This window comes from Plasmodium inui, assembly GCF_000524495.1.
Source record: "Plasmodium inui San Antonio 1 unplaced genomic scaffold supercont1.7, whole genome shotgun sequence".
In the NCBI taxonomy this organism is placed as follows: domain Eukaryota; phylum Apicomplexa; class Aconoidasida; order Haemosporida; family Plasmodiidae; genus Plasmodium; species Plasmodium inui.
In genome coordinates, this window is record NW_008481841.1 from 824304 (window position 1) to 836700 (window position 12397).

The 12397-nt window shown below is 43.8% G+C and overlaps 5 protein-coding genes across 5 annotated transcripts; 4 read left to right on the forward strand and 1 right to left on the reverse strand.

Annotated features, from left to right (window-relative positions):
• Positions 1-955: 955 nt before the first annotated feature.
• Positions 956-5509, forward strand: C922_02220 (hypothetical protein; the record flags this gene model as incomplete). Its single annotated transcript, XM_008817819.1, has 1 exon — positions 956-5509. One exon carries the CDS (start codon positions 956-958, stop codon positions 5507-5509), a length of 4554 nt encoding a protein of 1517 aa, XP_008816041.1.
• A 2004-nt stretch (positions 5510-7513) lies between these two features.
• Positions 7514-8531, forward strand: C922_02221 (hypothetical protein; the record flags this gene model as incomplete). The annotated part of the gene is made up of 2 exons (XM_008817820.1): positions 7514-7523; positions 7750-8531. 2 exons carry the CDS (start codon positions 7514-7516, stop codon positions 8529-8531), a joined length of 792 nt encoding a protein of 263 aa, XP_008816042.1.
• An 837-nt stretch (positions 8532-9368) lies between these two features.
• Positions 9369-10352, forward strand: C922_02222 (hypothetical protein; the record flags this gene model as incomplete). The annotated part of the gene is made up of 1 exon (XM_008817821.1): positions 9369-10352. The coding sequence occupies one exon, from the start codon at positions 9369-9371 to the stop codon at positions 10350-10352; it is 984 nt and encodes a 327-aa protein (XP_008816043.1).
• Positions 10353-10945: 593 nt separating this feature from the next.
• On the forward strand, positions 10946-11304 carry C922_02223 (hypothetical protein; the record flags this gene model as incomplete). The annotated part of the gene is made up of 2 exons (XM_008817822.1): positions 10946-10993; positions 11176-11304. The coding sequence occupies 2 exons, from the start codon at positions 10946-10948 to the stop codon at positions 11302-11304; spliced, it is 177 nt and encodes a 58-aa protein (XP_008816044.1).
• A 134-nt stretch (positions 11305-11438) lies between these two features.
• On the reverse strand, positions 11439-12362 carry C922_02224 (hypothetical protein; the record flags this gene model as incomplete). Its single annotated transcript, XM_008817823.1, has 1 exon — positions 11439-12362. The coding sequence occupies one exon, from the start codon at positions 12360-12362 to the stop codon at positions 11439-11441; it is 924 nt and encodes a 307-aa protein (XP_008816045.1).
• Between the last annotated feature and the right edge of the window lie 35 nt (positions 12363-12397).

The following is a 12397-nucleotide window of genomic DNA, read 5'->3' on the forward strand; positions in this document are numbered from 1 at the left end:
AGATATTTTCTTTTTTTTTTCTTTTTTTTTTTTTTTCTTCTTCTCACCAAATTGGGAACCATTCTTTTATGTATGTATACTTGCCCTTCTGCGATTTGTACACATATGACATGTGCGCGTGTACATAGATAAGGGGCCTATGATATGGCTAAACTTTTGGGCCCCTTTTAGTGCAAAACAAAAAAGCATTGTCCTCCCATCTTTTTAACACACGAAATTACGTAGCGGTGAAACTCTGCGCGACGTATTCCTAGTGTATGTCATTAGGAAGTTCCTCCCTGTACAGCTTTGTTCGGCTCTGTACAGTGCCGTTTGAAAGGGCAAAAAAATTTGCTTCTTCTTTATAGAAAGTTGGCTAATTTGCCTCTTCTTTATAGAAAATTAGCCAATTTTCTTTTTCCTTTTTTTTCACCCTTTTTTGACACTTTCTGTGGGGGAAGGGTATCCAAAAGCTGAAGGGGGCAGAGAGCTGGCGCAGTTTTGCTCACGTGGCCGCTTCAACATAAGAAGTGTACATAGGGAGTAGGCATGTACGTACAGGAGTGTGCGTCGATATTTGCCCATCTCGACATGTACGTACACTGCACACATTGAAGAAGGTAAAACCGTTTGGTAATGTTCTCCTTTTATCTCGCTTATAAGGAGAGAGAAGTGCCGGGGGGTAAGAAGGCACTGTTGTGAAGTACTCATCTGTTCACGTGCATACCGAAGTATACGACCTATTTCCCTGTTCGTACCTTGGTGCGATGAGTAGGTAGGGACACCTGAGCTAGTACCTAGTGAGCACTAAGGATAAATCCCCCCAGCAGAAAGAGGATAGCACATGCTCATGCAGTGACATGTGTACCTACGAGGAGCTGTTCCAACAAGTACCCCCCTCTCCTGATACACATAACCCGCGGAGGAGCCCCACTTGACGTTTTTCAAAAGGGACACACCGCCACACGTGTCAATCATGAACAACACATTCGACTACAACGAAATAGAGGTGGACGATTTTGACGACTTCTACCATTTCTGTACCCTAAAGAAGGAGAAAAAAAAGAGAAATGGGAAAAATATTGCGGAGCAGTTTTTTGACACGAATGTGAAAAATGGAGAAAACAGGGCAAACGAGGCGGACGGCGGAGAAGACGGAACGGATAATTCCTCCGTAGATACCACGGCCATGTACAGAGAAGGAAGTAAGAAAAGTAGGTCGACCGGAAAGAGTAGCAAACTAGTACGACAGGCTCGCAACACGTCGCATGAGAAGAGGCTGGATGATCTGCACAGAGAGGAAGAGGACAGCCTGATGGAGAGGAGACATCTCGGATTGGAAAACAGATACGGATATGTCGATGATGGTTATCACGATGCCGGTGGTGAGATCGAACTTGATGATGAAAGTTTGGAAGACGAGCGCATTGCTAATTATGATAAGCGTGACGGGTGGAATAACATAGGATCCAAAAAAAAAACAAAACAGAACCAACAGAGGGATGGAAAGGGAATGGGCTTCAATAACCCACACAGTAGCAATAATGACAATGTTCACTACCTCCACGAGGGAAGCGGCCGTGGGGATTGCACTTCCAACAGGTATGTTAGCATATCCAAGGAGGATTACGAAGAGGATAGGGAAAAAATGTACGAAGATTACAATGGCAGGAGGAAGTACTCAAGGGAGAGCAGCCAATACTCGAATAGCAACGGCGACAGTTACAGCTATAGTGTCGACATGACATCCGTCAGTAAGGGGAATAAGGAGAAGCCAAAATATTTTAGATGTCGTTACTGTGAAATGGATTCTGTGGATAGTGTGGTTCAGTGCAACACATGCAGTCGATGGTTCTGCAATGGATCCTATGGCACGTGTGGTAGCCACATTGTCACGCACCTGGTGAGGTCCAAACATAAGGAAATTAAGTTGCACAAGAATAGCCTCCTTGGGGAAACCATCTTGGAGTGCTACAACTGTGGGTGCAAAAATGTGTTTCTGTTAGGGTTCTTACCGACGCCCGAGGAGGGAGTCGTCGTCATTATATGCAGGGACCCTTGCCTAGCCAGATGCATTTCGCTGAGCGGGAAGGGCCAGGGGAGGGGCGAAATAATGGAACAAGAGGGGGAGAAGCCAACCGGGGAGAAGTCAACCGGGGAGAAGTCAACCGCGGAGAAGCCAACAGATGAGAAGGGAAACCCCGCTGAATTGAAGGACCCCCCGGAGAGAGAGCCTAAGAAGGAAAAGAGAAAATCCCTCCCGTACGAATATTTCGACGCGGAAGAGAAGGCAATTGGCACGGATGAAGATGACATTGTCAGCACGAAGGAAGACATAGACATGTTGAAGAGTAAGGGCTATCTAAGCAGCGACGATTTTGTCTACCTAAGTGAGCAGGAAAAGGTGAGCGACGGGGAAGGAAGTTCTCATGCGGTATTTGCAGCGAAGAAGAACCATAGCGGAAAGGAAAAAACGGAGCAGCATGTGAACCAGAAGGAGGACTCCGAGGCTGGGAGCAACTATTGCACCAATGTAGGAAATAATGTGAAGGAGCTAATAAAGATCAAGGACTGGGATTTGAGCAAGTGGCAACCAGTGATTGAGGATAGGTGCCTACTAGAATGGCTAGTAAATATCCCCACGGCGGAAGAAGCAGAAAGGAAGGGAAAGAGAACCACATCGTACAATGTGAATAAGTTAGAAGAATTATGGAAAAATAAGAAAGATGTATATATAGATGAGCTAGATGCAGAAATACTAAATGATGAACCTGTGAAGGTGGAGCTACGGTATAAAGACGGCTACCATTATCAGTCCATCTTCGCCCCATTAATCCAGTTGGAAGCGGATTATGACAAATCGGTAAAAGAGGGTCAGAAACAAGCAAATGTAACAGTCCGTTGGGATATAGGATTGAATAAAAAAAGGTATGCCCATTTTATTTACATGAAGGAAGAAAGTGAACTGAGGTTAGTAGCAGGAGATGAGTTAAAATTATCCTATACATATGCAGACGGAACGGTATGGAGCTGCGAAGGGCATATCTCGAGAATTCACAACACGGAAGAAATAGCCTTAGAATTAAGAACCTCCAGTACGGCTAATGGGCCATGGGTAAATAATATAACCACAGGGTACACCGTCGAATTTGTTTGGAAAAGTACAGCATACGATCGAATGCAGTTAGCGTTAAATGAATTCGCCCAAGACACGTATTCACTGAGTGGGTACCTGTATCATAAGCTACTCGGGCATGAAGTGTCAGAGGAGTCCCTGAATTATTACAAAACGGCATTGAGCAATCAGGTGCATGGGAAGAGGACTACGACTCCACGTATTGTTAATTATTCCGCCCCTAACCTAGCTGCACTTAATCACTCACAAATTGATGCTATAAAGAAAAGCTTAGTGTCCCCTTTGTCCCTAATACAGGGACCACCAGGGACAGGGAAGACGTTAACCTGTGCTACGCTGGTGTACCATTTGGCAAAAACGAAGATGGGGAAGGTCCTAGTGACTGCCCCGAGTAACGTTGCTGTGGATCAGCTTTCTGTTAGGATACACAAAACAGGACTAAAGGTGGTACGACTGTGTGCTAAGAGTAGAGAATTCGTCCCCAGCATTGCGGATTATCTGTACCTCCATAATCAGTTGAAATTACTCAAATCAGACATTGGAGAAGAACTGAATAAGCTACTTGAACTGAAGGAAGAAGTTGGTGAGTTATCACAGAAGGATGAAAGGAGATTAAAAAAATTAATCTTTTTCGCAGAGTATAAAATATTGCTAGAGGCAGATGTGATATGTACTACCTGTGTGGGTGCCATGGACAAACGGTTGAAACGGTTCCGATTTAGTCAAGTGTTAGTCGATGAAGCGACTCAGTCAACAGAACCGGAATGCTTAGTACCACTGGTGACTGGAGCTAAAAAGATTGTTCTGGTTGGAGATCACTGCCAATTAGGTCCAATAATAGTGTGTAAGAAGGCAGCGAATGCAGGGTTGGGAAAGAGCCTATTTGAACGGTTAGTTATGTTAGGTATTACCCCCTTCAGGTTAGAAGTACAGTACCGTATGCACCCAGCATTAAGTGAATTTCCCTCGTATGTCTTCTATGATGGTTGTCTCCAAAATGGAATCACCCTGAAGGAGAGAGAATACCCATTGAAGGACTTCCCATGGCCCAATCCAAAATGTCCTATGTTCTTTTACAACTCCACGGGGTTAGAAGAAATGTCTGCCTCTGGGACGAGCTACTTAAACAGACAAGAAGCGTCCAACATGGAGAAGTTAGTCAAGACTCTCATCAATTGTGGCTTGAAGCCAACTCAGATAGGGGTGATAACACCATACGAGGGGCAAAGAGCTTACATAACCTCCCTCTTTCAGAAGAGCATCTCTTATCAGCACTCCACAGAGATAGAAGTGGCATCGGTCGATGCATTTCAAGGAAGGGAAAAAGATTTCATCCTTCTTTCTTGTGTCCGATCGAACAAAAAATTAGGAATCGGTTTTTTAAATGACCCAAGGAGGTTAAACGTAGCATTGACCAGGGCCAAGTATGGGTTGATCATATGTGGTAATGCCAAGGTTCTCTCTAGACATCACGTAATGATAAAAAAATCGCATAACTCGAATGAGACCATCACGAATGTGAATTCCGTATGGATTAACCTCCTCAGTCAGTTTAAGAAGAAGGGCCTAATCGTCGAGGGGTGCTTATCCAATTTGAAGCCGATGAGCATTCATTTACCAACCCCGACGAAGCAGCCGTCGAGGTATATCAACTTTAGTTACTTCCTGTCCAGCGAGAGACCTTTCCGTGGAGGCGTATTCTCCGACCGAAGCAGGACCAGAAGTGGTGCCAGCGATAGAAGCCATAGAAGCTGTGGGAGTGTCAAAAGCGGTAGAAGTGAAAGAAGCGATGGAAGCCACCCTGGCAGTGACGACAGTAAAGCCCAAAACAGCAGCTCCTTTATGCATATGAACATGTCGAACCTTAGCTACTGCAGTGATGAGGTGATGAACAAAGACTTCCTCAGCTACATGCATCAAAGACAGGGTGGGGGAAACAAGCAGGTGGTAAAATCTTACATGGACAATTTGAGTCAGCACTCCCAATTCAATGACTATTCTGTGGTTAATAAAAACTGCCTAAGTGACAGCTTCCCCCATTATGAGCCCACCCCTTCCCTTTCGATTAGCACGAAGAAGTATGCCAACCAAAATTTGATGCGCTACAATAGCAGCAGTGTGAGCGAGGATCGTAGCCACGTGAGCAACAATTTGGTCGATTCCAGTTTTGGAGAAAAGTTTGGCGGCGGCTTCGTGAGGAACTCCGATATGTTTCCTTATCTGTCTCACAACGGCAATGACAAGAGGGACGCCTCCAGTGTCAACAAGAGACAGGGCTTCCAGGGATCGCATAATCCGCGTAAGCCGCACAGTACTGGCGGGCAGCACGGGCAGATGAAACAGAACCTCACCAACAGAGTAGAAGCGAAGACGTATCGAAATAGAAATGTATGAAAGGAAAATTTCACATAATGATCAGTTCGACTAAGGTAGGCATAGTCTTATAGGCCAGATGAGGAGTCACATTTGCCAGCCCATATGATGAATTTTTTTTTTTGTGATTTTCCCTTGGAGAAGGAATGAGGCTCCCCATCTTATCTACCCATCGAAGTGTAGGAATGACAAGTGTAACTGGACAGAAGGGAAAAGGAGAAGAGAGGGGGGTCGGGGGGCCATACTGTTGGAGGATGACCTATCGAGAAAATAACCACATAACATGAGTGAATTCGTTTAGCTGCATGCCAACTCGGACGAATCGCACCTGTTTAAGTGTCTAATGTGACCATGTGAAGGAGGGGTAAACATCCCAAGTGGGGAGAAGCGGGTCAACTAGAAGCAGACAAAGAGAAGGAGCAGTGGGGAATGAGCTACCCCTCTTGCTTCACTGAGTATCCAAACAAGTTGCGCAAAAACGTGAAAACGGAGTAGGAAAGCAGACTGAAAAATGAAAGGAGTGATATATCTTGCGATCCATAGAATCCGTTTCCGAAGCTCTCTGATGTTCGAAAGACCGCCTAGCCACCTTAACAGAGGAGAATCATCCAAATTGAGGTGATGGACATTTTGGGGAATGGCTTAACTCCATGGAGTAGCAACCAAAAGGAGGATCCCCCCTATATGCACCTGATTTACCTTTCAAGTGGGGGGGCCTACGTACACATGGGTTGTGTATCGAGCGGTGGGACTTACACGTGAGATGAAGGTACACATATTTTTACATAAATTTAGAGGGCGAAAGTTCCAGAGAAAGTTTAAGCCAAAATATCGAGAAGCTCCTTAACCAAATAGCTCTTTCGAGTGCCCCCCCTATGGAGGAACATGACTTGAAAAATTACAACACTTTTACGGCATGGGGGAGCCCTTGTGTTTTTACGAACACCCACCAACATGTGTCCTTTCGCGCAGTTCCTTCTGCCCATCTAACCAGTGCAAACATATACATGCATGTGGGGGGGAGGCATTAAGCGGGCGAATCATGACAAGGAGGAGATCGCACCCCTTTGGCCGCCCTACACCGTCTGCGCATATGAACGCGACGCTTCTACCCCCTTTTGTAATTTTTCGTTGGAGGATGGACCACACATGATTATCCTCATCGTTAATACCTGTCGTAAATTTTTTTTTTTTTTTTTTCAAGCGCCCTGTCTGTGCAGGTGGAGAAGCGGGGCATGTTTATTTTTACATACTGTGTACACTGTCTTTATGTAATGTACAAGCTTAAGTGCATCTGTAGTTACTGCCCTGGGTGGAGCTGTTCCTTCTCATAGCAGCTACATCGCCAGCCTTTCATTTCCATTCCCTGTCTACAACTCAACTGTGCGGGACGCGCGCCACAGGAACGAATGAAGTTGCATGCACGTGGAGGGAAAGACTTCGAGATGTTAACTTCAAATTAAGGAAAAAAAAAAGAAAGAAAAAGGAAAAAAAAAAACGGACAAAATGGGTAGCACGGGAAAAACGCGCCCTTTGCATAAAAACGGATGAGGTGAAGAACCAAGATAGCTCGGTATGTGCGGCATCCTTTTGATGTTACTTTTTTCATTTTATCTGTAGATTGTTGGGGCTCCTCGCCAAATTACAGACAGTGTTCACAGGCTTGGCTACTTTGCTGATTTGCTACTTTGCTACTTTGCCACTTTGCTACTTTGCCACTTCGCAATTGAGTCCCAATTTGTGACCCGCGTTATGAATTTTCCCCTCTGGAAGTGACCCATTTCTGCAGCGGGCGGCCTTCCCACATTTACTTAAAGGTCAACAAATTGAGCGCGTCTGGTGGGAACTTTGCCCAGCCGCTAAACGGTGTGTCATTTTCAAGGAAGACATTGAGTAAGGGTTGAAGCGCATTTCTGGAACTTCAAAATGGGACAAAAAGAATAAAAGATAAAAAATAAAAACTAAGAAATAAGAGATAAAAAACACTACCAACCTCTTCACAGTGAACGGACAGGTAAATCCGCCATGATTAAAAGTAAGCATAAGATGAGGAAACAAATGGGGGCAGTCCCACACAAATGGGGCACACCTGTATATGAGCTGTCCCTTCCTGCGTTTGGAGCTGCTGCGAGAAAGGACCCCATCAACATGCCAGCCTCGAAAAGTGCCAACGGCAAAAGTGACAACCTGCGAGTGTGCAAATTTTCCGTCCAAGCAGCCTCCCCCCCTTCCACTTCTCCCTCATCCACCCGTGTCCAAAGTTAGCGATAAATTAAAGAAACAGTTCCTAACCTTTGAGGAGGGGAAAGACCTCGTCACGAGCACCCTCAGAACAGGGAGGGGACTTGAAATCTTGAACAAGGCGATCAGCGAGAAAAATTTACTACGAAATGCTTTTCGTAAAATAAAAGTTATTAACAAGATAGGAGATGAAGAAAAGCGAAGCGTCTGCAATGGGATATGCATCGTAGAGAGGCAAATTAAATCCCCAATTGCGAAAGCGCTTAACGAATTTTACCGCGAGGTTAAAACGAATGCACATTTTGGGCGTAACAAAGTGCGAGTTAAATTTTTTACAGGCTTTAAAAAGATATATGGCCTATTCAAAATTGAGACAGCGTGCAAATTGTACGTCCGGAAGTTACTAAGGCGATTTTTCGCCAAACGATGTGCTGATTGTCCTGGTAGGAACACAAAGGTAGGAAACAAAATTTTGTCATGCGAAGGGGGAGACCACTGCGTGCAGTATAATATGACCATTTGTGACACCTCCAAAGCGTACACATACTTTAAACATACGCATGATTTTTTTAAAGGAAAAATTTCCTCCAAATGGACACATGATAAGAACAACGTCGGTGTAACTTCGCCAAGCGACATTCCCTTTGTGGAAGATAAGGTCTTCACAAAGGACTCTCCTTCGAAGGACTCCCCTCCAAAGGACTTCCCCCCAAAGGACTCTTGTTCACATGTCTACACCCTTCTCCCCCTGACGCCGTACTATTACGAAAATTTACCCTCCATAAAGCTGTCTCGTGCTTGAAGCGTTTTTTTTTTTTTTGGAGGGGGCAGAAGAATGGGAGACTTTTCCCCTTTGTTCCCACGCACGTGTACATGTATGTAGGTAACCGACGCAGCGTCTCTTTGTGTATACTTCCCAAATGAGGCACCTCCTTTCCACACAACAGGAGTTTAATACATATGTGAAACCTGAAAAAGGGAGAATTTCTTCTCCGACAGGACTAATTTAAATCGTTTCTGTTGAATTTTTTCCCTTTTTGCGTATTCGTTCCCATTTGGACAAGCGAATGCTCACTTCGCAAATGAACAGCATTGTTTAGGCAATCACTTGGTCGCACTAAATCTCGGATGCGCCGATTTGATAGCACCCTCATCCTGTACTGCTGCCCAATCGATTGCCGTCCAAGTTGAACCATTTGGTGATCACACGGGAGGGAGCGCAAAGAAAAAAATGAGCAAAACAGTGGAGCATGGGGATATTTTTCCGAAACGGTAAGGAAATGGCCTGCACCCCGGTACATACACAAGCATTTAGGCACACACACTAACACATATGCAGTCATATCACGGTAGAAATGAGAATGGAAAACGGTGATGTTCTCATTACCTTCGGGGGGAAGGAGGGGGAACACAAAAGGCGTGTGAAGTGATCCCAGAATAGTGGTTATACAGTTTTTTTTTTCTCTTGTCAGTAGTGTCTGTGGTTTGAAAAATGCGCCAAGTGGCATCGAATGGGTGGCATGATAATTGTAAGATATGTTCTCTTGCGAGAGGGTGAATAATCCAGTAGTGTGTCCTTAGGCATGCACATGGAACACTTCTGTCTGACTTGTCCTGTACATGAGGGAACCATCCCCCCATGTGGGCATATATAAATCAGAACAACGGCTCACCCTATGAAAAATCCTCCCCTCCCCGTAACCCCCTCCTTAACAGATTCCAAAAGGGGGTTAAATCCCTCGTTGGGGTCCTCCTCAAAAATTTTGTCTTCAATTTGTATTACTCTTTGGACAAAATTAAAGAGAACGATGGCATAAAAAGGGATGACAGTGGAAGCTCAAAAATTAATAGCAGGAGAAAGTTGGACAAGTCCAAGAAGAACATTGAGAGGTGCATTGACTTGTGTCTAGTAGTTTTAAAAACCTTACAGGGGGATCATCATTTCTTTACTCAATATGTGCTGGAGAACTACTCTTCAATTAATTTAAGTCATAATGATAAAAGGAGGGAGGCGAAGAAAAAAAAAAAGAAGAACAAGTTCGATGACGCCCTTTTGATGTACCATTCGTATAGCAATTCACAGCCATCGAGATGGAAAATTAAACCGAAGGGTGAGATTAACGGAGTATGCCTGAATGCAGGGAAGACGGGGGAGCACAGCATGTTCATAGGAGATAGGGAAGTCAACTCTTATGTTAACAAAATTGCAACGATAGACTCGTACATAGACAAACATAAGATGTACTCCAAGGAGGACTTCATTTGTGAACTAAATAATTTTTTAAGTGCGTTTTATTTGAAGAAGGCAGAAGAAAACGCGGAAGGAAAAGTGGAAATAAAATGGGAAGGAAAAGAGGAAATAAAAGCGGAAGTAAACGCGGAAGGAATAAACATAATCGATGACGATTTCGTAACGGATAATTTATTCTCAGAGTACTTCAACAGCTGCAGAAGGAACAACAAACTGGTGAATACGATAATAAAAGAGGTGAATTTACAGAGCTTACGAAGTTTCCATCGCGTTTTACACAAAAATATTAATTTTATCAGAATGTTTAACGCGCGAAATGATACCAAGCATGAAATGGATGCCCTGCAGCTGTCTACTCTTTTTGAGCTTTGACATTCTTCTTTTAGCTCAGCGGCTGTGCGATCATCACCGGTGGAAGTGGTGGAAATGAGTCCTTTAATTCGTTGTTGCTCCGCTCGCTTTCGCATTTTTACGTCCCACGAGCACGTGTGTCGAAAAATCACTTGTTGATGTTTTTGCTTGGCGATCACGTCAATTTTTAAGATGCTTACCCAATTGTGGTTTCTGTTTCGTCCCCTTTGCGACTTTCATCTCTGCCTTCCTCATTTCGATTGAACCCTTGCCGCGTTTGCTTCTTATTTCTCGTTGCACTTCCGCACAGTTGTTAAGGAGGGGAGCGAAACTACATGGCTACACTGCTCAGCATTTTTATCACCTCTTAGGCACATAATAGCGGTTTAGACATTTTTGTAGGAAGGCGCTTTTGTTTCGTTCTTTACGAACAAACAGTATAATTAGCAGAATGCATGAACGTTCTGGGAAAAAATCAACATTGTCTGATTATGAGCTGCAGCTAGCCAAAGTGGAAATGGTTTGTACAGCCGAAATGGCAATTTTTTTTTTTTCTGTTCATACTACAATTGGCTGCTTTAATTTCACACGTGTTTGCAAATTTCACCTTTAAGATGATGATCAAACTGGAAAAGCTGGAAATTGAGTCTTATGGAGAATTGGTAAAATGGGGCATTTTGGGGTAGGCGCAAATGTGGAAGAAATAGGGGAAAAACACGAAGAATAAGAAAAGATGGAAAGAAACACAAAAAAAAAAAGCAAATAACCTGGTAATACCACGACCAGGCGCAACACACCTTACATATTTTTGTGGAAAAAAATTTCACCACCTCCTTTACCACAGAAAAAGGCTAAATGTGGATATGCACTGGAAAATCATCAAGGAAATATAGAGCGCGACTTCTTTGAAGAGTTTTCCAAAATGGGGAGAGGCACCAAAAGTAAGGGGAGGTCTTTCCTCATGTCGAAATAGAGATGAACATCTCGAACGGATGCATCATCAGTGAGGCCCCGACGGACACCAAGGCTTCATATGAATTTTTTTTTTTTTCTAACCCCACGTTATTTTCTGTATATATCTGCGCTTCATTCCACACCAACGTAAGCTCACTTGAAGAGAGTAATCTTGCCGGGCTTCTCCCGCATCAACTGCATGGCCAGTTTTTGTCCCACGATACGTTCCAACTCGTAAGTATGATATTTTGTATAATAACAAATGGAGGACGAATTTGAGGAACGGACTAAATTTTTAATCATTTCATAGTACATAAAAAGAAATTTGGGGGGAGAAAAAAAGATGACGTGGTTGGCCCCCCTGAAGGTACATCTCTCGTAAAAAACCAAACGACCAGTAACCAGTAAGATGTTTATTCTTCCAAGTTTAAACAGCTTCTGAATTTTTCCAATTTTTTTTTCATTTGTATATTCGTTTACCCCTTTAAAAGAAATGTCATTTTTTTTTAAAATTTCGTATATGCGGAGGTATTCAATGTAGGTGGGTAAAAAGATGAGGAGCTGCTTAATATTTGTGAGGATGTCAATTACATTTGTAGCGAAAAACTGTATGATGCTTTCCTCTATTTGGAGAATGTGTGGGCACTCAATTTTTCTGAAATACTGGTTTGTGTGGAAGTGGTTTCTTACGCTTAGCAGGATCGTTTTGCAGAGGAGATTCGGGTCATCGACGTTGATCAGGTGAGCACTGTCCCCATCAGTCCTTCGCCCATCTTTCTCATCGCCCAGCTGTCCACTGCCCAGGTGTCCACTGCCCAGCTGCCCATTGCCCTGCTGCCCATCCGCGTCTCCCCCCTTCATGAACAGTTTGACGAAGCCCCTGTAATTGCTCCCCGCCTGAATTAGCGAAATGAACGTTGTGTCGAGAATGCTGGCGGTAATTATCGTCTGTCTGTAGTTCTTGACGTAGCCGTTTATGACATACTTTGGAATTCGATTTATGTTGGCACTTCCCCATCTGAGCAAAGGTTTGTTGACAAAATTTAGCACATTCTTTAGCGTCAAGATGTTTTGCATTAAAATGATATCTGCCTGGTCGATGATTAAAATTT